This window comes from Natator depressus, chromosome 21 (genome assembly GCF_965152275.1).
Source record: "Natator depressus isolate rNatDep1 chromosome 21, rNatDep2.hap1, whole genome shotgun sequence".
NCBI classification, from domain to species: domain Eukaryota; kingdom Metazoa; phylum Chordata; order Testudines; family Cheloniidae; genus Natator; species Natator depressus.
This window is the reverse complement of record NC_134254.1, coordinates 9,827,241-9,852,072: the sequence shown is the minus strand read 5'-3', so window position 1 is coordinate 9,852,072 and position 24,832 is coordinate 9,827,241. Positions and strand designations below refer to the sequence as shown.

Below are 24,832 nucleotides of genomic sequence, written 5' to 3'. Positions count from 1 at the left end.
AATCTTCAAGCCTGTCCCTTAAAAACTTGGCTTTAAAAAAACCCCAGATTTTAAAATCTGGGGATTTTCTGCTTTGCCTTCTGGTGCTAGAGCCTTTTGAGTGCACGCAAGCTGTGTTTTCAAGCTTTTTTTCCGGCAACTGGGGAGCTAGAACTTACCTTATTAATAAATGAAAGCTGAGAGTCTTGTGTAACTCCTGGAGCAGGGGATTTAGGAAAAAAATATATGGTGAGAACTGGCCGCTCTGAGTGTGATGCTTGCTGTGGAAAGGGATGAATCTGATCATCTTTTACTCTGATGCCATTTTTCCTGCTTCCCTGGGTGACCGGTGACTGTGCAGGTAGAAGTTACTGTAGTGGAGAGGAAGGCTGGTCCAGTGGTAAAGTCATTAGCCTGGCCCTTGGGAGAGTAGGGTTGAGTTTGCTTTTCTGCCACCAACTTCCTATGGGACCTTGGGCAAGTCACTTTTTCTGGGCCAGATCTGCAAAAGTATTTAGACTCTGCATGTCCATTGATTTCAGTGGCAGTTAGGAGCCTGCATACAATTGTGGCTCTGTGCCTCAGCTCCCTATTTGCAACGTGCCCTACCTTACAGGGATGGTGGCAGAACAAACACATGGAAGATTGTGAGATGTCCTGCTGTAATGGGGCTCCTATAAGTAACTTAGTTACTGTGACACTTTCCACAGTATGCATCCGATGAAGTGAGCTGTAGCTCTCGAAAGCTTATGCTCAAATAAATTGGTTAGTCTCTAAGGTGCCACAAGAACTCCTTTTCTTTTTGCGAATACAGACTAACACGGCTGTTACTCTGAAACCTGTTAGTTACCCGTGTCCAGTCCAGTATCCGGTCACTCACCATGGCTAGTATCAGGTGTTTCAGAGGAAGCTTTAAACTCTTGTTTTTCCGTGGGTACCAAGTGAAATTCACAGGAGGACCTGGGGTGCTTAACTGCTACTTTAGGTGCCGAAGTCCAACACTTTGGCACCACTAACCTTCCCCAGCTCCCTTCTCAGCTGCTGCCTAGGGATGAAGTTGCAGGGTGGATGGAAGTTTAGTTAACGATAATAAATGATAGATATGATGGACCCTGCTCTGCATTACCGAAAAGCCTTCAAAAGTTTCCCCAGCTTGCTTCTTGGGGCTGTGCTTTGGGCCGTTATATTTGTGTTGCCCAAGGTTATTAGTCTCTTGATGGGAGGCAGCCCACAGTTCTCCTACCAATACAGGTACAAATTCCCAGCCCACAGCAAATAAGCAAAGTCGGGTGTCCAGGAATTTCCCCCGACCTCCATCTGTTGTGGTTTCTTAGAGGAGGTTGGGAGCTCTGCACCCACAAACCAGGTGACAGTATTGTTAATAATAATCCTGTTTATTACCGTAGTGCCCAAGAGCCAACTGAGTGGGGCCCCATGGTGCTAGGTGCTGTACATACTCAGAATAGAATATGGTCCCTGCCCCTAAGAGCTTACGATCTGGATAGACAAGACAGAGGTACGGTGGGGCTGTGGGGAAGGGATATAACACCCAAGCAGAGTGAACAGTGTGATGGTAGCAAATGGCCTGAGATGAATGCGTAGCTGATGGATGTGCTCTCTCCAATAACGTGAAGAATTCCTGCAGCGAGCAATCTGCGGGCAGAGAGCGAGCAGTTTGTCAGGCACTCGGGTTGAGTGAGCTTCTTGGCTGCTTGCTGAGGGCGGAGTTACGGCCTGGGCTGTATAAGAGGCGACATTTGGGAGGGTGCTCTTCTCCCACGGAGTCCTTGGGAGCCATTCTGGGCGCGGCGACTTGATGAGTAGCAGTGTGTCTGCTTGTGTATTTTATCTCCCCCAGACAAAGCTGGACTCTTAGAGCAGGGACGTTTTGGTGGGGTGCAGGAAGTTTACGGCTGGACTTGGAGAGACGTTAAAGAGCGGATCCAAGTCTAGACGCTGGCAAGTCAGCTACTGCCCTAGGAGCCTGTTCCTGATTCTGCACCCTTGACTTGGATGGGAGCAGGATTGGGCCCTGGGAGAATAAATGTACTTTGGCTGAACCATAGGGTACTCATGGCCTTTCCGTGGCCGACTTGTCCTGATGGTGCACACCCACAAAGAAGCTTCTGTAGCAATTCCCTAATTCTGGGATGGCTTAGGGACAGCCCAAGGGCCGAGTCACTGCCCTGTCACTCATGTAAGGGGAACCAGAAAGGTCCTTAGCAGCCTCTTCAGCTCCCATGCCCCAAGCACATCTCCCCTGGTGCAAAGCAAATACGAAGCTCTTGCCCAGACCTTTAACTTGCCCATTGGGATTAGTCCACAACCCCGGCTCTGCTTTCTGACTCGGAGCATTAGCGGCTCAGCTTGGTTCTTCACCGCAGAGAATCCCCAGGACTTGAGCAGATTAGAAAAAAAGGCCCTAAAGCATGGCAGCCATTGCTGACACACCGAGCACAGATGTAGCTTCTCGTCATGACCCATGCAGGATTGGCACTTCTGCCCAACTGAAAGACCCCCTTGTGAATAGACCCAATGCCAGTTTAACAGCTGGGCATAAGCGCAGGAATGCCGAAGAACCACGCGTGAGCGTGATCCAGAGGGAACCACAGGGTCTGCCTGAGTCCAGCAGCCTCAATAACCAATCTCTTTGCATTTACCACTGAGGAAGGATGGTCTAGTGGCTAGGGCACTAACCGGAAACCTGAGTTCAATTCCTTGCTCTGCCACAGACTGCCCCTGTGGCCTTGGGAGAGACGTTTATGGTATGTCTACATTGGGCTGGAAGGGTGCGATTCCCTGCTGGAGGAGACAGATCTGCACTCTCTCTGATTGAGCTAGCATGCTAATGATAGTGGGTAGGCATGGCACTGCAAGCAGCGAGGGGCTAGCTGATCCTGTCTGAGACGATAGGTATGTACAGGAGGCAGTTGGCCACCATGGCCACCCTGCTACTTGTAACTCAGCTGAGCTAGCAGGGACATGCCTCCTTGAGCTGGAAATCACACCGCCAGCTCCATGTCATGGCCACCCCCTGAGTGGCTCTGTTCCCCTCACATGGGGATCACAGCACTGCCCTGCCTCACAGGGATGTTCTGAGCCCAAAAGCATTAAAGACTGTGAGGGGCTCAGATAAAAGAACCACGCGTGATCTAATTTCAGTATCAGAGACCAGCTATCACTCCACAAGCCACTGTCTGGGAACAGCAGGCACAGAAGACCCCAAGTATTGGGGGTTTAAAGGTTTCCCCCAGGTCTGTAGACTGAGGCCCTGATCATAGGAGCTTGCAGAGACAGGCTGAGATGATAGCCCTGGGAGAAGGGAGACCCCTTCTCACCTCCATGGGCTGTTAACTCTTAAAGTTGAATTACTTACCTGTGTTATTGAAAAGCTGGCAGATTTTTGGGGAGAACACATGCAGAAATGTAGATTCGGGGAGGAGGCTTGGGGTAAGGAATCCCCGGTGATGCTGGCCAAACTGTCCCTCTGATTTGTATTGTCTTTGTCTCTCTTGGGGGCTAAAATTATAGGCCAGGATTTTCAATAGGGCATAGCACTCACAAACCAGGCCAGATATTCAAAGAGGGTATGCACATTGGGGGCTGAGGTCTTTTGAAAATCCATCCCCAGTGGTGGGTGCCCAGCACTTGAAAATCTTACCCTGAGCTCTGGTAAATTTGGCAATAAGGTCCACCTGCTCTAGCTGAATGCTGGGTTGTCTCTGAAAATGGACTGTACAGCCAGGGCATCTAGTATCTACCTCTATTCCATGTATCTATCTTTGCTGCTTCTCTGGGGGCTTTCAGAACAACGTGTTATCACAAAAAGAAGGGACTTTAAGACACAATCTTGTTTGCTCAAGCACTAAAGTGACTAGACGGTTCCTCACGGGGGGAAAAATGAGATTAGTTTTTTTCCCTCCTTCCTCAGACAAAGCAAAAGAAGAATTATGCTTTTTCATCTGCGCTGTGATGGTGGAGATAGAATGAGCCCATTGCAGGCGCCTTTCCAGGATGCTGACTGTCTGTAACAAAGAGCTAATGGCACTCTTGCTGTCTGAGCATAAAAGCTCATCGTCTCCTTTACTGGCTTAGGTGAGATTGACTGAAAGAAGCCGGCTTTTACTGCTGTAATTTATAACTTGCTGGGAGTGCAGTTATTTTGCAGCCCGTGGCGTGCGGCTGACTCCACAGAGGCAAGAGAATGAAAGTTAGCTCTTGACCTTTCCACCAGATGTGTGCCTGTTTTCCCCGGGGCGGGGAGGAGATATGATAGGAAGGGATGGGCTGTCAAGTTAATCTATAATTACAGGCAGGTGGGCTGATGAGATGGAGGAGGCTCTGATGAGATCATTACATGGGGTGAAACTGAACCTCTGGTATTAATTTTGGTACGTTACATCCCAGAATCATAATAATGAGCCTGGCTAGGGCCCGCTGGTCAGCTCCTTGCTGCAATTACCTTCCTCCTGTGTCACTAAGTACAGGCAGGTTTCAGAGTGGTAGCCATGTTAGTCTGTATCAGCAAAAACACGAGGAGTCCTTGTGGCACCTTAGAGACTAACAAATTTATTTGGGCATAAGCTTTCATGGGCTAGAACCCACTTCATCAGATGCATGGAGTGGAAAATACAGGAGCGGGTATAAATACAATCTCCTTGTGGCCTGTGGAAGGGTCAGGGTTCTGCTGAGCGGGAGGCTCCCAGCCTCAGAGGGCCCGTTTTCACTGCAGAATTAGATGGGGTGATCTGCACCCAGGTGTGAGCTGCCACACTGCAGAGCTGTGCTTGAGTTACTGTGTCCTCACTGGTGCAACATGCCAGGGTTGTCGTGTTTCACCAAGCCCAGCTAGCCCCCAAGCAAGCTGCTCCTTCGCAAACCCGCGTTAAGCACAGCAGTTGTGTTGACAAGCCGTTGGAAAGCTCTCACCCCACTATCTCGTGCAAAGCTTCACCAGGAGAGAGTGAGGGAGCCCTATGTCATGTCCCACAGCCACTCAGGGCACTCACCTGCAGTCCACAAGGGTCCCAAGGGAGTGGACCCGAGATACAGCATCCCCCAATACAGTGGTTTTCAAACCGTGGGTCGCGACCAGAACTGGGTTGCAGAATGGAAGGTGCTGGATCGCGGCAGCTCTGGTCAGCACCACTGACTGGGCTGTTTAAAAGTCCCATTGGCGATGCTGCCCGGCTAAGGCAGGCTAGTCCCAACCTGTTCCAACACCGTGCTGTGCCCTGGAAGCAGCCAGCAGCAGGTCCAGCTCCTAGGCAGGGGGGCCACGGGGCTCCGCGCGCTGCCCTCACCCCGAGCACCGTCTGGGGGGGATGGTGCCTGCAGACGAGAGCCACCCTCATCCGTGGCCCCACCCCGGAGCCTGCACCCCCAGCCCAAAGCCCTGACTCCCTCCCACACCCCAACCCCCAGCCCAAAGCCCCCTCCCATACCTGGACCCCTCATTCCTGACCCCCGCACCCCAGTCCTCTGTCCCAGCCCTGAGCCCCTCCCACACCCTAAACTCCTCATCCCCAGCTCCATTGGGTTGCAGGCATCAACAATTTTCTTCAACTGGGTTTCCAAAAAAACAGTTTGAAAACCACTGCCCTAATAAGTCTCTAGCTGAGAGCTTCTTTTGGGTGGTTCCCCAGGGCCAGCAGCCTGCCCCCAGCTCTGGGTGGGGGACACCTATAAATTCACAGCCCCCAGCAATGATGCCATCCTCCCCGCTCACTGATGTTCCCTGCTGCACTCACTGGCCGACCACAGCCTCTTTTGGCCCTCGGGGGGTGCCCGAGACCTGGACAGCTGCGACAGCAAGAACCCCGCCCCCCGTTGTGGCCCTGGCCCCATCCGCGGGAGACCACCAGAGTAAGACACCCCTGCTGCTGGCTTTTGCCTCTGCTGATCCAATGGATCCCGCTCCACCCTTTGCTCCGTTTATGTTCCGCTCCGCCGCCTGATCTGTCATGCCGCACGCCCTGCCTCTCACAAAGGGGAATGTGCAAGAAGAGAAGCACTGGAGCAACCTTTCCTAGCAAGAATGGGGAGACACAGGCTCCAGTGAGCATGGGCTGACTCCCTCCTGCCCTCTGCGGCTGAGGTGCCCGTGGTGAAGCACGAGGCTGAGATCTAATCCCAGCCTGTTTAGTCTCAGGGAGACCAGCTGTTTCTCGGGGAAAGCCGACGCACAACACAGGACAGAGCGCTGGGCCCGCTGCATCTCCTGCGGTGGTGTAAATCCCCCCAGAGGGACTGAGTGCGCAGTAGCTGAAAAGCACGAGGAGGGGCTCTCATGACGAGCCTGGCAAAATGGCAATTTATGAGGCCGGGGCGCTGAGCACCCACGGTTAGCACCGACCTCAGTGGGTGCTCAGCACCTGTGAATTGCAGACCGGCTGTTTCGGACGTCGGAGCCGAGCTTCAGGCAGCGATGGGGCTGAAGTGTTGGCCCCGGTCTGTTTGACCTCCCTTTAATGAAAAGGGGCTTGACTTGTTTAAGGCCAGGGTGTTATAATACTGATACACAATGGCCATCTGTGTGGCCTTTCACGGTAGAGAAGAGCCAGGATTCTGTCTCTCTCAGGGACTTATCTGGCCCCCGTTCCCTGATGATATGTGAGCCCCTCACAGTCTTTAATGCTTTTGGGCTCAGAACGTCCCTGTGAGGCAGGGCAGTGCTGTGATCCCCATGTGAGGGGAACAGAGCCACTCAGGGGGTGGCCGTGACATGGAGCTGGCGGTGTGATTTCCAGCTCAAGGAGGCATGTCCTTGCTAGCTCAACTGAGTTACAAGTAGCAGGATGGCCATGGTGACCCAGACCTTAGCCCATATATTTCTTTCCTCCTTTGCTGTATCTGGCAAATAGGGGCCTGATCCTCTCAAGCCCCCTCAGCACCTCACAGGATCAGTCTCCAGTAGAACAGGAGAGTCCTTCGGAGTAGTATCTTGATCGTGCTGTCGGTTTCCCATCAGTTTAAGGAATGACTGGTTTGTTTAGCGCTGAATCCCATTAATGATGGATCTAGCAGAGCCTTCTGGTACATTATGGGCATTCACCCACCTGTATTTTAAAGGCACATTCTCTGGCTGCCCCTGGGGTCTCTGTATATTTACCCCTCCTGTGTGTTCTTGGCCGCTGTCACATATACATCCCCAGTGCTTGTTCTGCAGAGTCCTTGTCTGACAACCTAGCATGGGGCAGAGCACGCTTTCATGTGTGACCAGCTGCAACTCTTGTCGCTCACACGGCTGTCACCTGCCCTAAATAACTTTCCTCTGCACCTGGGAGCAGTCAGGGACTCTGGCCAGGGAGAACAAGCCTCTCCTTTCCCCATCTCTTGCTCAGGGGGCAGGGGAGATGAGGGCTCCAGATAAGTTAAACTCGTAAATTCTTGCTCCTCCAGTTCCCAGAGGGGACGAGGATTTGTTGTAGGACAAACTTAGTAAAGTGAGTGGAGAGAGATTAATTCCAAGGACACGTCTGTGATTTTTCTTTCCCTGCCTTGCAGGGTCTGGTTTTTCCCTATTGGCTTCAGTGAACTTAGACGAGAGGTGGATCCATCTCCTAGTTTCTTTAATCCAAGCACAATATTGATGTAACCTCTGGCAGCCCCTTTTCTCATTGCAGCGCTAGAAGCTGCAGTCAGAGCCGATTGCATTGCAACCAAGGTGCGTTACCCCCCCTCCCCGAGAGAGACACCCGACCAGTGCAGTCCTGAAACCACCTCCCCCTTAAAACAGGAAGCTTTTTAATTGGGGAGGGAAAGGACAAATCAAAACATGATATAGAAGCACATTAATCCTCCCTTGTAAATCAGAGCCTTCTGCACACAAGGGCTGATTTGTCACTAGAGCTGAGCAGGGAACCAGTTTTCCCATTCGGAGAGAATTTTCAAGATGAAAAAAATTGTCTCCATCCCAAATCAGGACAAAAAGCCCAAATCTCAGCTCTCCAGGATGCGGTAATCTGAAGAAAAGCATTTGGATCAGGTTAATCGGAACGTCTCGCTTCGATAACTTGGCGACGGTGTGTTCAGCTTTTGACTCCTTCGCATTCTTTTGACCTTTTATGCTCTGCAAAACCGGCATTTTCTGACCCCCAAAAATCATTTCATCGGAAATTGCTCGTCCAGCTCCGCTTGTCACTGCGATTGTGGGTCCAGCCCTTGGATGGAGGGGGCTTCCCTGGCTGGTGGAATGGCTCTGCACCATCCCCTGCTTGTGGCAGAGGCCAGATAGGGTCTAAAAATAGCCACTGCCTAAGTACCGCCCCATCAGTAGGTACTGGGCAGCTAGCCCAAGCTTTCGCTCTACTGTTCTTGGAGGCTAGTTTGAGGAGAGCTGGTGTGTGTGCGTCTGCCTGAACGCCGCCCTGCTGCTGTGTTGATTGTACCTTTAGGGTGTGCTCCTGGAGGTATGGCGTGTGGCCAGAGCATTGCGTGCACCTGCTGTTCCCTCCTACTGGACCAGCGCCTGGGGGCTATAGGCAGCCCGGTGCAGGTGAGAGCAGCCCTGCTGCTGCTCTAACTTGGGTTGGGGGGCGGGGGGCCCGTTCGGCCCCGGCAGCCTGAAGGATCAGAGGAGCGTGAAGGTGTTATTAAGTCTGAACTCCGGCCCAGCACGAAATCCTCTTAAACAAATGGACTTGGGGTTAGAGAGGGGCCCGAAGTGAACCCCTTGATCCCCAAATCCCTACACCTTCTGATCCAAGCTCGCCCCACCTTTACAACTGGCCACACTGTGGGCCCAGCAGGAGCTGTGGGCACCCAACACCCTGCAGGATCAGCTCTTGATTGACAGAAAAGGAAGGAAACCCCCCCAGTGAATTTTGGGAGCCAGGCTTTGCAGCTAACGGGTCCAGGCTGTGCTTAGGATCCAGCCGGTGCAGTCATCTCTCAGGAATCCACCAGAACATCACACCATGTTAGTATCCCCTTGGCACCGACAGGGGGCCGCACAGCCCGCATGGAGCTTAGAGGCTTATTCCTTGGGCCAGCCAGATGACCATGATGTTTTGCTATTCAATAGTCGGCCCCTGATTTATTGAGCAATGCTCGACAATGCCTCCTGGCTTCTCTACAGAGCAGGATTCGTGACAGGTTTGAGTTGGGCAAGCGCCTTCTTGGCTACTAAGTTGATTTCTCTCTCAACCAGTCAGTGTAGTGGTTTCCTTCTCAGTCAGTGAACAGACACTGATACATCCCCATGGTTAATGGGCAGGAGGGGAAATGGCCTGGAAGGTGTGCTCTTGGGAGCTTTCTCCTCATGCTGGGACTCAGAGGGCCAGAGGCATCCCTGCGCTGGGACTGTGATTCATTATTAGTATTACGCGGGCAATGCAGGGACCGAGGGGAGGGGCAAGCTATTTGGAGCCTCTGAGAGCTGCCCTAACTTGGGCCACTGATGAGATCCCCCCGATGGGCCACTGCAAGGATGCAGAATCGCCACCTCCCCCTTCCTCCTCCAGCCCACCCCAGAACAGGCCCGATACCAGAGAATGGGGATAGGGTGGCCAACTGTCTAATTGCATAAACCCAAACACGCTTGCCCCGCCTCCTGCCCCGCCCCTTCCCTGAGGAGGGGGTTTGGGGTTCTGGCTCTGGGAGGAGGTTCAGGGCTGGAGCCGTAAGTGGCCGGCACATCCCTGCAGCCCCTGAGGGAGCAGCGCAGGGCCAGGACAGGTAGGGAGCCTGCCTTAGCCCCGCTGTGCCACCAGACTTTTGGCAACCTAAAATCTCCCTGTTTGGCTTCAGTAGCCTCTGGGAGATAGAGCCCAATTCGGGAGACTCCCGGCGAAACCGGGAGGGTTGGCAGCCCTAGGTGGGGATCCTGTGCAGGGGACACAGAGATGACTCTGTGCCCGGCATAGGGTCCAGTGCACTGGGAATACTCCTGGGTGAGGGGCTTGGTTTCTTTTTGCAGCAGCCTCGCAGTGGCAAAGGGGCTGCAGGGCAGCTGTGAACGTGGCCCTTACAGCCCGGCTTCTAGACCCAGCTTCCAAGCAATAATCCAAAGGGTTCTTGAGGGGCCTGATTCTCCCTAGCTCGTGCCCTGCCCAGCCCTGTGCAATGTCGGGGTACACCACTAGTGTTTTACATCACCTTGCACAGGTGTAAATGACCACCCATGGTGTGGTTCAGCTGGGAGTCAAGCCTAGGGCACATAGGCCATTAAGCATAGGAGTCAGCATGAAAGAAGGTCTTTATAACTCCTACTTAGAAGTCTGATGACAACCCGATTTCCCTATGGAATTTTTCCCTTTGGCAAACGCTCATTCCCCTTTCCCCGCCCCTTCGCCAGTCTAATGCAACAGCTGCCGGCGCGGCTCCCTATTGTTTATTTCCTTCCTTGAGCGCCAGCAGCTTCAGTTATGTCACTGCAGGATTGCTGGCAGCCCCGGGATTAGCGCTTCTTAGCTAAATTGGCCAGCCAGGGCGTCTGCGGGGATCCTGTGTAAATCTTATCAACAAGGGGGGTCAGGTGTGGAAGGGATGTTCCTTAGTGATAGAGGGAAGCAGGCAGAGAGGTGAGGTGAGGTCAAGCTTGGTCGGTAGGGTCCCACCTGCATGCCTGCCTGCATAACAGGGGCAGGAGCCCTGCAGAGAACTCTTGCATGATTTTGGCCTCAGGCTGTAAGCAAAGGTGCCTCAAGGTCGGGGATCCCTACAAAACCTAGGACCAGCTCGGGGGGTGAGAAGTGCTGGAAAACTTTTGCCGAGACTTGGAGTCTCTCCCTAGATTCTGTACCCAGCAGTGGAAAGCCACAGAGAACGCGGGAGCAGAGGAGAAGGGATCAGATGCAATTCCCTGGTAGGCTCCCTGTGGAAACACCATCTATTCTGGTCAGGGAGTTATAAAAAGAGATTGTATCACTTAGGAAAGTATAGAGCTGGGTGGGGGACCTGGATCTTCCCCTGGCCTGCCCCTTGTGTCATTCTCCGCACACATCTGTGCAAAGTGGGTGTGAAACCCTGCCATTCTGATGGGGGGCTGTTACCCCCACACTGCACAACCGTAAATCACAGCGCAAGGTGCATGGCGGTGGGGTGGGGGGGATTGAGGGCGAGTCTTTTCACTGGGCTTGATTCTCTGTTCCTCTGTTCCTGTGCTTGGGGCAGACATGGGAAGGTGCAAATGCTTTAAGCCTCCTCTGCATTCCTTGTATTAGGACTCCATTCAGGGGCCGGCCTGCCACCACAGTGTAAGTTAGAGCAACTCCTGGGCTGCTCCTAGTCTGCTTTCCATAGCTCCCTCTGGGCTCTGGGAAGCGGAGAACCATAATAGTGCAGTACATTCTGGCCCCACCCTGATGCAGCGGCCTGCGAGGAGGGCGAGTGCAGAGCCTTTCAGTTGTGGGGGGTGGGAGGGAGTGGCTATTCTAAGGGGGAAGTTTCTGCCCCCTTTCAGGCCAGAGCAGCATAAAAGGGCCAGACAATAGCTGAGAATCAGATCCAATCAGTGCCTAGATAAGAAGGTGATAAGCATCTTAGAAATACCATACACAGATCAGAGAGGGCAGGATCCTATTTCTGATCCATGCAGTAAATCCTGAAGTAATTCCACTGACATCAGTGGAGTTACTCCAGATTTAAATGGGCGTAACCAAGATCAGCATTCAGCCCCCGGCCTTGAACATACCTTCTTCACTCTGCTGGCCTAACTCCTCAGAATCACTTAAACCAACCGAGGAACTGCCTGAGGAAAATTTACTCAAAGTGAGGTCTCCAAAACCACATAAGATAAATGTTTTTTAAAAAATGCGTAGGCTAGATGTTAGGACTAAAGAAAGAGATCAGAAATGACATTTTGTTGAGGGGGTTTCCTCGGGCTACGCAGAGGGAAAGACAAGGGGCAGGCTTTGATCAATTTTCCCAACAAGGCATCCTAACTGAAAAGGTTGTTTAATGGTTCTAAATTTTTCAGTGTCTTTTTTTTATTGCTGACCTTTCTTTCTCACCCGCAAGCCATCTCTTTTCAGAATGGAGGGGACTGACTCACAGCTGCCTTCGCTTTGCGTGAGTTACCCTAGTGTAAAACTGAAGTAACACCGTGGGCTGTGTGCATACAAAAAGGGCATGGCTTTAATTGTACCAGCGGAATGAATGCGACACAACTCTCCTAATGTAGGTGTCGTTATACCACTGTAAATGCTTTTACCAGGGTAGCTATTCCTGTACGGGAAGGGAAATAAGTTAGACTGATATAACTGCATCCACTCTAGTGGTTGTACCATATCGGTAAATAATTGTTATACAAGTACAAAAACGGTGTGTAGAGCAGACCTAAATCAGATGAGAATCAGGTCCTTTGTTTCATCTTCCAGATTCGTCATCTTCTGTCAGATTCTTAATCTCAGCCGCGGCCCCAGAGCATCAATTCAATTTCTCAGTGCTTTATGGTCCTGTTTTTCCCTGCCAGTAAGAAGGAATTATTATATCAATAGATTGTTATCTCAGCATCAAGATTTTCCTCTCAAACCCCTGCTGTTTTCATCCAAATCTTTTCAACTCCTTATTCACTGCCACCATTGTGGCCTTAATTGTGTGCGGTGATTTACGAATATCCACTGAGTTATTGTTTGATGAATCAGGGAGGCGGGGTGGAGATGAAAGCCGACAAGTGTCCTTTGTGATCACGGGGATTATTGTGGTGGTAGTTATATGACAGTAGTGCCTAAACAAAGCTACCAGTTGAGATTGAGGCCCCATTGTGCCTGGTGCTGTATAGACACATTAGTAAGAGACAGTCCCTGTCCCCAGGCATTTATAATCTAAGTAGAAAACACAGACAAAGGAAGGAACAGATGGGGAAATCTAAGGCCCAGAGAGATCAAGTTATTTTACCCAAAATTATGCAAATTGGACTCCTGAGTCTGAGGCCCGCACCCTAACCACGAAGCCAGCCTTCCTCTCTCATAAGATTCATTTCTAGAGGCAGTTTGGGAGCAAAATGCTAAAGGCAGCTCTTATCCATGGACTAGTCATGTGGGTAGGCGCTTGCCAGTGTGAGCAAGGGCTGCACAATCTACTCCTGGCTTGTTAGCAGATTTACTGGTGTAAAATCTGGAGCAACTCTTGACTTCAGTGAAAAGGTTCCAGATTTACGCCAGCGCCATTGAGATTAGAATCTGGCCCCTAATTTAAAAAAAAAAAAAAGGACGTCACCGTGAGGTGTCCAGCACATTTTATCTAGTAAAGGGTTACACAGGCTTCAGGGATGGAGAGACGTGTCGTCACTCGGTAATCTAATGCCGCTGGGCAATGATATATCTCGCCCGCTCTGTGGCCGGGATGTGATTATCCTACGCAAGGCGGAAGAATTGGATGGTGGCGGCAGAGCTGTGGAAAGGTGGGTTTGTGGCTAAGGTATTAGGCTAGGACTCATCGGTTCCTGGCTCTGCCACTGACTGGCTGTATGGCCGTGGTCAAGTCACGTAGGATATGTCCGCACTGCAAACAGGAGGGATGACTGCGGTATGCGCAGGCCAACTTTGAGCTGCCTCACTGAAAAGAGCCGTACAGCTGTTGTGGCACAGGCTATCCTGAGTGCAGTCCCACCTGGGACCCAGGCCATTGCGGCTGAACTGCTGCTCTGAGTGAGCTGGTCAACCAAAGCTAATTCAGGTGTGCTGGCTAGGTCGACCCTCCGTCTGGCTTCTTCCCCACCTTTTACATGAGGATAACAAAACTACCTGGGACTCTCTTGTCCCTTTAGATTGCAAGCTCTCCAGGGCAGCAGGTTGTCTCTTACCATGCATCTGTGCAGTGCTTAGCACGTCCCGATCTCAACTTCCAGCTGCTGCTATAATCCAGATAAGTACAGATGAGCACACCGGTTCTTGCAGAGGGCAGGGTAGTATTTCTGGCCCCTGCAGGTGATATGCTCTCTCACACATAACTTGAGTGCAAATGTTATTTAGGGTCAGAGCCTTGTCCAGCCTCTCTCCAAGTCCAGTGGCAGCGTTTGCTTTGCTCTTCCCCTCCCCCCATCAGAACCTCACATGTGCCAACTATATATGGCATAAAAAACAAATGTCTCTTTGTTCTGGCTACAGCCCCCCCTCCCCGGCACTAAGTGAGACACAGGTACATACATAGCTGTTATGGCCAGAAGGGACCATTGTCATCATCTAGTCTGGCCTCCTGTACAACACAGGCCAGGGAGCTTCCTCCGAATAATTCCTAGAGCAGATCTGTTAGAAAAACATTCCCATCTTGATTTAAAAAGTGTCAGTGATGGAGAATCCACCACGACCCTTGGGAAATTGTTTCAGTGGTTAATTACTCTCACTGTTAAACATGTAGGCCTTATTTCCAGTCTGAGATACAGCCATCTATCTCCATTTTTAGTTGTCAGCGAAAGGAACGTAGGGAACTAATATGCTGTCCTCACATACACTGTAAGGAACAATCCCACATTGGCAGGGAGCTGAATGAGCTAATAGGCCTTTTCCATCTCTCGCTCTTGAGTCAGGCACATTACAGGGAGATTCTGTGGGTATGTCCTCACTGCAGAGCAGGGGTAGGCATACCCACGTTAGCTTTTATCGACTTAGCATCGGTAACAATAACAGTGAAGACATGGCAACATGGACTAGCAACTTGAATATGTACCCAGCGTCCCCAGCCGGATTGTATTCGGGTTGCTAGCCCCTTCTGCCACGTCTAAGCTTCTGCCTGCCTGTGCTATGATCACACTTTGACTTTGCAAAGAAGATGCCCTGAGTCAGTTTTCTCTAGGCAGCTGTACCACTAGCCTGTCAGCAGTGTGGTCTAGTGCAGTGGTACGCGTACCCCTGGGGCTACGCAGAGGTCTTCCAGGAGGTACATCAACTAGTTTTACTACAGGCTGCATAAAAAGCACTAGTGAAGTCAGTACCTACTAAAATTTCATACAGACAGTGACTTGGTTATACGGCTCTATATACTATACCCTGAAATGTAAGTACAGTCTTTATTTTCCAATAGATTTATTGTATAATTATATGGTAAAAATGAGAAACTAGTAGTTTTTCAGTACTGGCGTGCTGTGATGCTTGTGTATTTTTGTCTGATTTTGTAAGCAAGTTGTACAAGTGAGGTGAAACTTGGGGTACACAAGACAAATGAGATTCCTGAAAGGGGTTCATGAGTCTGAAAAGGTTGAGAGCCGCTGGTCTAGCGGGTAGGGCACTAGACAGGGAGTCAGGAGACCTGGGTTCTTTTCTCGGTTCTGCTGCTGAGTGAGTCACTTTCCCCTCTTTAGGTTTGTTTTCCCCTCTGTAAACAGTCTTTCTTTGCAAAGTGCTTTGAGATCTACAGATGAAAAGTGCTGTGTGAGAGCTAACTGGGGCTGGCTTGTCGCACCTCTGCCATTCTGCTTCCTAGTGCCGTTGCTTTCATGGAGCTGATATTAGCAAACCACAGGTGGCTGAAGGTGAAATCCCATTGTGTCACCCAGCCTGCCTCACTCCAGCAAAAGAGCACTAACATGCACGCACCCATCTGTCCAAACTCATGGGATTAACAGATCAGAAGAATGTTTTTAGAACCACCTGGCTGGCTGTGTAGCTGGCTAGCTAATATCTGTCCCCAAACACCTGCTGAGTTTCACAGCCCGCCAAAGGTGAGCAAACAGGGGCCATATCCCCCTACTGATAGCAGCCAGCTTTGCAAAGGCCAAAGCTATCCCAGGTGGAGCAGACAGCCTTTTAAAAGGGAAGCGAGTGAGAGGCGAAAAACAATAGCTCAGTAAAGCTTTTACGAAAGATGATGCCGAAAATAAATTAGCGGGAAGCAGAGTTGTTTTCCTGGAGTGCTGATTGCAAAACCAAGCAAGGAGCTCTTACAACTAGCCAAGAAAAGGAACACACTGCTCCCTGCATCCGATGAAGTGAGCTGTAGCTCACGGAAGCTTATGCTTGAATAAATTGGTTAGTCTCTAAGGTGCCGCAAGTACTCCTTTTCTTACTGCTCCCTCTAGGGATTCCCATGCAGCTCCCCTTTATTTGCCAACTTACTCCTAGCCAAGGCATCATTTTCTTTCCCTTATTGTTTGTGTTTTCTTTCTCCTTTCTCCCTGTAACCCCCTCCTTCCCCCACCCACTTGCCTCAGCTGTTGGCTGTACATAACCCACGGCTGCCAGGAATTTCCCATAAAGTCAGGTGACTCCCGCTGGATGTCAGCTCACTTCCCTGCCCTCCCCAATTCCATGTACCGAGGCTGGGCTTTCAAACTTAGGCTGCATCGAAGGGAGCCAACCGGGCTGACCAGCACCCAGACAAACTGGGATACTCATACAAAATCTCACTGCTGGGGTAAATGTCCTACCAGCCAGGCAGGTGCTGATGGGTGAGTATTTTTGTCGTGGGGTAGTCTCGTGCGCTCGCTACACGCCTCCTTTAATAACTGCTTATTTGATTTTGCAAACGGGCAGGGAGATGATGAAGAGCTCTTTGAGCTTGACCTGCCTTGGTAGTATGGATCGGCAAGCGGCAAAGGGAACGTAAGAAGAATGCGGGGTAACTGGCTGAAATGAAAATTCAAAAAGGGCTCATTAGACTGTGCAAAGATGAGGCTAATTTCCATTCTCAATTGCCTTTCTGGACTCTCCGGAAATCCTGTGGCTGACTGGCATAATTCTTACATATGCTTCATTATGTATTTGTATTATCGGACACAACCCCTTTGTGTTAGGCGCTGGACATACACAGAACAGACAGTCCTAGCCCCAAAGAGCTTGCAATTTAAATGTAAGACAAAGACAAGAGACAACCAGTTGATATAGACCGACAGGGGAGCAGAAATGCCTATGACCAGACAACACCTGGCTGTTGAATGGCAGTGTGGATTTGACGATTGTGTTGGCTAAACCCCAGGGATGGACAGAGCCGGGGCTATGTGGGAATCTCACGGATTTTGCTGGTTGCGGATTAGCTTTTCAAAGCCGGGGTCTGTTCCGATCCAGATCCCAATTTATCCAGACCTCAGTGATGGTGGGGGGAGCAGATTGGATAACTATTCTGAGGGCAAGATCCTCAGCTGGTGTAGATTGGTGTAGGGACATTAAAGTCAGTGGAATCCGCTGATTTGCACCAGCTGAGGTGCAAGACACTAGTCTGGGTCCAATTCTGATTAATCCTGCCTGTAACAAAGCTAATTATTTTCCTTAGGTTGAAGAGCTCCCAAATAAAACACCTCTTTGGTGTTCAGCTATTACAGGGATGATGCCTATATAAGCACCCGGGTCGATGGATGGGGGCTCTAGAAATGGGTCTGCTCTAACCCCCCCTCAAACGCTGGGGTGTCTGAAAACTAGCTCTTGCTCAGAAGGTGGCAGATCAGGGCCTCCTCTTTGCTGTCACGTTGTGTATCAATTTGTACATTTCCTCTAGGATGCAGTCGCTGAGCTGCTAAGTGAGATGGGCTTTGGGGAGCTCTGCTTTAAAGTGCTCCCCGGGGAGATGAAGCGACAGTCTGTGCCTTTGACTCAAAAGTATTTTCCTGGCTACAGTGGAGCAGATTCCTCTGGCAGTCACGCTGGTCTAAATCCAGAGTAACGGCAGCAGTGGTGCCAATGAGCTAACTCTGGATTTACACCGCTGTCAACAAAATCCCAGTCTGTCCTGATGCATGTAACTAGGACACTTGGGAAAGGGGAGCCATAGCAGGAGGCAAAGGCTTCCCATCCGAGAACAGCAGCGTGTCCCATTCAGGTTCACCCCAGGCCAGGAGCTTCCCTGCAGCGGGGGGCAGGGGGGCGGGGGAGTTAGGTAGGCTTAGCAGAACGGGCCCTGTTAGAGCAGCAGCCTTCCTTCGGCTCAAGTTAGCATCAGCCCAGAACGGCGAGTGCAGTGTGCCACGGAGGAGCAACTGGAGCTGACCCAGAACGAAAGGGTAAAAAGACACGGGTGTCTCCATGACGTTTCAGGCACCTAAGCAAAGGATGATGCAAGGACAGAACATTTATAATCACAACAACCATATGCCCACATGTCATGGCGCTGCACAGGCTGGGGAGTGTTGCCAAGGGCTTACAGAACATTTACCCAGCTACCAGATCGTGACTGTTGCTTTGCACTTTATCCCAAACGCCCCAGCAATGGGAGGCAGAGGAAATATGTTTTTAGCTGCCTATCAATCCAGGCTAATGCAATTTCTACCCTTCCTCCCTATGTCCTGCTGCTGTACAAAGCAGCTGAATAAATCCGTCGGTGCCGCACACTGCATCTTTGCATCATGTTCATGAGGGACGTTGGCACCAGCCATAAACTTGATGAACATCAGATTCTTTCAGGAAGGGAGATGCAAGATAAAAGGGCTCAGGGCTTCTGCCCCTAAGGATTTCTGGGAGGATGGTTAGAGCTCCTTGCAGAGAACAGAGCTGGTCATTCTTGGCACTCTGCCCCCATACGTAGCTATTCTTTCCGCATTTGGTCGTGGTCAAGGGAAGAGCAGAAAAAGCAGATTTTTAAAATCCCTTGAGCGCGAATGTGGCACCTGCTTGGCTGTGCATGAAAAGTCTGTGTGGAAATACAGCGAGGGCTGGATCTGAAGTCCAGGAAAAGGCTTATACTGATTCTGATGAATGTTGAATCCAGCCCCAAAACAGCCTCCCACCGAGGACGCCAGGAGGCAGGTTTGTAAATAAGTCTGGGGCTCGGACGAGAAACCCACCTGTGCAAAAGAGAAGGGAGAGTTAATGATTCTAATAATGTTTGAAAAGGGGGAATTTAGGGCTGGTGAAACAAGGTCGGCTCCGGAGGCCTCTGTTGATCCACAGAGCCGGGACCCTGCATGGACAGCGCTTAGGGCAAACTGTTCCCACGCGGCCGGCGTGCCACATGCCAGAGCCCTGTGAAAGAGCGGGGATTTAACCTGACCGATCAGCCCCCTTGCTGTGCTGCAGGGAGGAGCTTTAGTGTGTTTTGAGGCCAAAGATTAAAGGGAAATGGTGTGGTAATACAGGATGTGGAAGAAATGTCTGTCTGTCTGTGAATCTGTAGCTGTCTAATCTATGGGCCATGTCCTCAACTCCTAAACTGCATTAGCGCCATTGACGATTTATACCAGCTGACTATCTGCCCTGAAATCTGTCCGTCTACGGATTTATCAGCTCTGGAGCCTGGATTTATCAATAGACGGACAGATATTTTCTATTTCTTTTCGTCCAAGTAAAACATAAATAGCCCCCTACCATATTTATAGCCCACATTTTTCAGCACAGTGTTCAGCACATGGGCATTGGAAAGCAGGATCGAGTAGGAATTGATTACTGAACCACCTGGTCTGTTTTGACCTCCGCGCTGAATGCCATAACTATATAAACAAACAGGCTAAACGATGGGCAGTAAATTCAGTGCTTTTAAAACAGTTTTGCTTTCAATTTCCTAAAATGTTTTTAACTAGATTGAATGAATGTCTTTATTTTAAATGCAGTAGAACCTCACTCAGAGTTACAAACATAGGGTTACCATATTTGAACATTCAAAAAAGAGGACACTCCACCAGGGGAGGAGGTATTTGCTCATGCCCCCCGGCCCCACCCCAACTCCACCCCTTCCCTGCCCCCATTCCAACTTCTTCCCCAAAGTCCCCGTCCCAACTCTGCCCCTCCCTGCCCCATTGGACCCCCTCCCCAAATTCCCACCCTGCCCCACCTCCTCCACTGAGCATGCCGTGTTCCCCCTCCTTCCCCCCTCCCTCCCAGCTGTGCGAAACAGCTGTTTTGTGGCGCACGCGCTGGGAGCTCAGGGGCGGAAAGCGGGCACTCTCTCGAGTGATCAACATTCACTTTCTTTCTCAAATGATCAACATTCACTCTCTTTCTTGAATGATCAACTCTTCTTTGGGGAAAAATAATAATGGCAAAATCCCGGATGTTTTTAGATATTTAAAAATTCTTCCCAGACGGTGATTTAAGAACCAAAAAGCCGGACATGTCCGGGAAAATACGGACGTATGGTAACCCTATACAAACACCTCGGGAATGGAGGTTATTCATAACTGTGAGATGTTCTTAACTCTGAACAAAATGTTCTGGTTGTTCTTTCAAAAGTTTACAGCTGAACATTAACTTAATACAGCTTTGAAACTTTACTATGCAGAAGAAAGATGCTGCTTTCCCTTTTTTTTTTTTTTAGTAGTTTACATTTAACAGAGTACTGTACTGTATTTGCTTTTTTTTTTTTTTTTTGGTCTTGTCTCTGCTACTGCCTGATGTCATATTTCCGGTTCCAAATGAGGTGTGTGGTTGGCTGGTCAGTTCATCTCTCTGGTGTTCGTAACTCTGAGGTTCTATTGTACAAGGCCAGATACTGTCTGTCTGTCTTTATTTTGCCCCATCACTGTAGAATCTGAGCAGTGAGATTTTTGCCTTGGGAAGAACCTAGTGGAAACTGAGTAAGGACCTCGTGATTTGGCCTTGATAATATATTTATTGTGCGTGTGTATTGTAAGATCACAAATAAATAATATAAACTGCTTTCACTTTTAAAAGCTGGCCTGCTTGAATTGCTGGAACAGAAGAGCTAAGCCTGTGTGCATCATAGCCCTCTGCTGGCTAGAGTCTGCTGGCTTATAACTTATCTCTGCCTTGGGCAATACTGTCCAACTCTTGTCCTCTAAAATGGGCATTGACTATAGGACCTGACATCCGACACACCTAGGATAAGGAGTGTTTTTTAAATAGTGGAGCGTTTCCCCCTTCTAGTCCTTATGTGTGGGAAATGCAAATCACCGAAAAACGCACAAACGCACTTCTGTGTTTTCATAAGAGCTGACTGGGAGTTTGAGAACATTTTGAAGAAAAATGTTTTGAACAAAATTTTGAGAGAATGTTCAGGGATTTTGACCAAAAATACGGGGAGGAAAATTCACGAAACATGTTTCTTTTTTCAGACCAGCAAAAATTTCAAACATTTTGAGATTTTTGTCAAAAAAAAAAAAAAAAAAGAAAGAAAGAAAGAAAGAAAGAAAGAAGAGGGGGCGTTCTAAAAAGCATTTCCCACTCCTTATATTTGGACTATCTCTTATTTCTACCCACAGAGTCACTTTTTGCTACGTGGATTGTATCTCACCGTCTTTGAAGGAAAAATAAATCCCTGCAGTTTCTAATGAGAAAATTTGGAGGATTAAAAATGATTTGTAACCCTCAATGTTTTGGGGTTTTTTTGGCCTAAATATCTTTCATCACTTGAGATAATTTAAGCAACAGAGGGGATTAATTTCAAGGCTCCCTTGTTTGAGACAAGCAGAGACACGCTACTGGTGACTCATTGAGGGCTCACGGTAACATTTATGTGGTCAGGATGGACTGCTTCAGAATGCCAGCAAATCAAAACAGCCCCTTTCACTTAGTGCAGCTCTTGTTCAGAGTTTTGCTGAGATGTGAACAATAACAGTCTCGTGAAGCTGCTTTTATTCCTGACACACGTTGAGATGTGAAGGTTGCTAGGACGGTGAGCGCATTGTGTCAGTTATTTTCCAGCCTTGGAATATCTCCAAAGCAATACATGCTGGATTGAAATCACGCTTTGTTCTCTGGCTTGAAAGGTGATTTACGATAAATCTATTAACAAACAAACAAAAAACACTTTAAAGAGCAAAATAATCGGTAAAAGTTGATGGAACTCAGAAATATTAAATACTTTTGTTTGTTCTAGAGTGGCTCTAAAGACATACATTGAAAAACTCTCATATAAATGGCTCAGCATTGTGCCTTCAGGAAGTAAGTGCTAGTATAGACACTATCTATGCAACTGTATGGCAAAAATCCCATTTTGTGGCATAGGGTGATGATAAAATTGTCAGGGGAAAGAAATCCTGGGAAATGTTTGAGTTTAAACACCTCAATTTGGGCAGAGTGGAGGGGAAGAAATTTCCCCCAGAAAGGACTTGTTCTTAAACCGTTCCATCTCATTTCTCCTTGGGGATGAGTGTATGTTCCCTTAGTCCAGTTCATCTAACTTGAACAAGTCCTCCATGCAAAAACCAGGCACCCAAGCTGAAGTGTTCATTTATTCAGGGATTTCATTATTAACAGGAGAAAGTGTTGAACCACTTGAGCGTTGACTCTCCGGGTGTTTTCAAGCCAGAGAACTTGTTAGATTGGGAGTCCACTGCTGCTAAAAGCAAATCCGAGCGTACAATGTTTATTTTCAGTTTGATGCCACATTGCAAAGAGGGAGAATGGCCCGGTGGTTAGAGCACTAGCCTGGGAGACCATCTTCAATACCTGGCTCCTCCACAGGGTTCCTGTGTGACCTTGGACAAGACATTTAATCTCTCTGCGCCTCCATTCTCCATCAGCAAGTGGACAGAACAGCTCTTCCCTCCCTCACAGGGATATATGTGAGGATAAATGCATCAAACATAGCAATGTGCTCGGATGCTGGGGTAAAGGGGACCGTATGAGTACTTAAGATAGGTAGACGCTGCTATTCCCACTGAATAGTATCTTATGCCTTGAGCTCAGTGACACTTCTTGTACACTACGGTGTTACACAACATGGGGCAAGGCCACAAAACCTGTGTGTCTTTGGCTGAGAGGAAAGGAAGGGCAACAGAAAGGAATTTCTCCAGTCCCTTTCAGTGCCCTCTTTTGACTGGAATGGTCAAGTGCTGGCAGGTTACTGGAAGGCCAGATCACCATCCCAGAATGTCTCTACCATGCACTTGTTTACATTCCCAGTGTCCCATTTCACTCACCAATCCTGCATGCATAAGAACACATCTCCCTCTGTGTTTTCCAGCATTGGCCATCGGAGTCGGGGCTGGGGAATTGCAAGGAAACTGTTCCTTCAGGTAGACTGGCTTCGTAGGGCCAAATTCATCTTCAGTGCAACTGCAATGCAGGCCCTTCAGCAGAGGGACATTCTGTGGCTGGGGGCTCTCCATGCCTTGGGGGAAACAAACCTTCGCAGGTGGAGCGCTTCTGGCAGCAGAAGTCCTGTCCTCGTATTCAGCTGCCGTGGGGCAGAGTGAATTGGGCCTATTATTATTATCCCCAATGACTGAGTCTAATCTTGCTCCAAATGAAGTCAATGGGCAGTTTGGCTTAATAGAAATTGGGTAGGAGGGCCACCAGGACAAATACAGGGCTGTGTGTTTTTTTTTCTAGTTGATTATTCTAGGCCTGGGCCAAGTCCCATTTCTATGGAAGTCCATGGAAAGCTCCTATGGGGTCAGGATCAGGCCCTTTGGCATAATGCATGTACTAGTTGTGGGTTTCCTTATGTTTTACCCCAGAATGGAGTATGTCTTGGAGAGATGCGGGGGGATTCGGGGTGGGAGCTGTTTATCAGCTTAGCTGTAGATTGTGGTCAGTGTTAATGTCACTACTGTTCCATCTTGACCTAGAATATCCTGATCCCAGCCTCCTTTAGGAAGGGGGAGGGAAACCTTTACTAATGTCCTAGTGTTAACTGACAAGGAATGTCCTGGTCTGAGGTTCCTCTAAGGGTAGGAGGTGGAGAAGCTTCCTGAGGAAGGGTAGGGGGTGGGAGGTAGGCTTTATGTGAGAATGTCCTTCACAGAGATTTCCAGAGTACAGAGGTCTTTATAAATAACCCACTGGCAGGGAATGTCCTAACCTTGGGACAAATTGAGAAAAGGTTGAGAACTTCATCAACAATGTGGTTTTAGCAGATTGGGATTATTATCCTAACCTCAGGTTACCTGTAGGAGGGGAAAGGAGCGCCAAGATCATAGCTTGGTGTTAGCTGGCAGAAGGAATGCCCTGATCTAGCTAATCTCAGAGGGAGCCACATTAACCCGATAGCTCTCTTAGATTGCCCTTCCCTACTTTTTTTTGCCCCCCTCCACCAGATTTAAATTGGATCTGCAGCTCAAGCCCTGGACTCCAGCCATGTGCATGTATAGAGCTCACCTTATAAGGGTGGGATTTGCACATGCCTTCAATGTATAACTCTCCCTGCTTGCATGGGAGGCTTCTCTTGGGCTGGACAGTGATGTATGCAGGAGCATAGGGGGAGCTATTGGAGGCAGCCTTAGCCTTGGGAGAGCTCCACTGAAAAGCAGGAAGGTGTTTAGAAGTGATTTGTTCCTGTTTTCTCACATTCTGTATTTATCCTTCACTTTGCAGAGACGTTCACTATAGCGCACTGAGAAGCCAGAAGACCTATTTGTGGTAAAGCAGCAAAGATCTAGGCTCCCCGGGGCTGATAAACCCAAGCCCATCTTCTGGTTGCTTCCCTGCAACAGACCCCGGTTCACTGCTACTAAAAAAAAGAGGGCACTTCCATCAAGGAGCGTGTTTCGCCTTGGCCCAAGTACGAGTTGGCCCACAGGTCTCCAGATAGCATGGTGGTGCAGAATAAGCTGGACACGGGGGACCCGAGGAAAGCGGTCCTCTTGGAGCCATTCGTCCATCAGGTTGGGGGCCACATGAGCATGATGAAATACGATGAGCACACCGTCTGCAAACCCCTCATCTCCCAGGAGCAGTGGGTCTACGAGTCGCTCCCCACAGCCATTAAGCAGTTCACGCCTCAGTACAAAGGTAAGGAGGAGCTGGATGATCCAGGAGAGAACTGCGGGGGAGGGAGAATTTATTAATGGTAGCCATGATCAAAAGAGAAGATGTTAGCTACCCATAATTTCATTGATCCTTTCCTTCCCTTAATGAAACAAAGGGCCCGATTCTCTTCTAGCTTGTTGGGTTTAATGCCATTGGCTTCCATGAAGTCATTCCTCATTTATCCCGGTGTAAGAGGATATTCTGGGCCAGTCAACATACTTCCAAAATATGCCAAGCCCCGGGTGCCTTCACTTCACTTTTACTCATGCAAACTCCCATTCGTTTCAGTGTTTTGCCTGAGTATAGATGTCAGGATTTTGTTGTATGACTCCAGGACC

General features: G+C 49.5%; 1 protein-coding gene across 1 annotated transcript in view; it reads left to right on the top strand.

Annotated features, from left to right (window-relative positions):
• IP6K3 (inositol hexakisphosphate kinase 3) overlaps positions 1 to 24,832 on the top strand; it is a 41,465-nt gene that overhangs the window by 246 nt on the left and 16,387 nt on the right. Inside the window, exon 2 of the mRNA XM_074936005.1 lies at positions 24,060 to 24,476. Within this exon, the coding sequence (XP_074792106.1) occupies positions 24,278 to 24,476 (199 nt within the window). The 5' untranslated portion in view covers positions 24,060 to 24,277. The remainder of the gene's footprint in view (positions 1 to 24,059; positions 24,477 to 24,832) is intronic.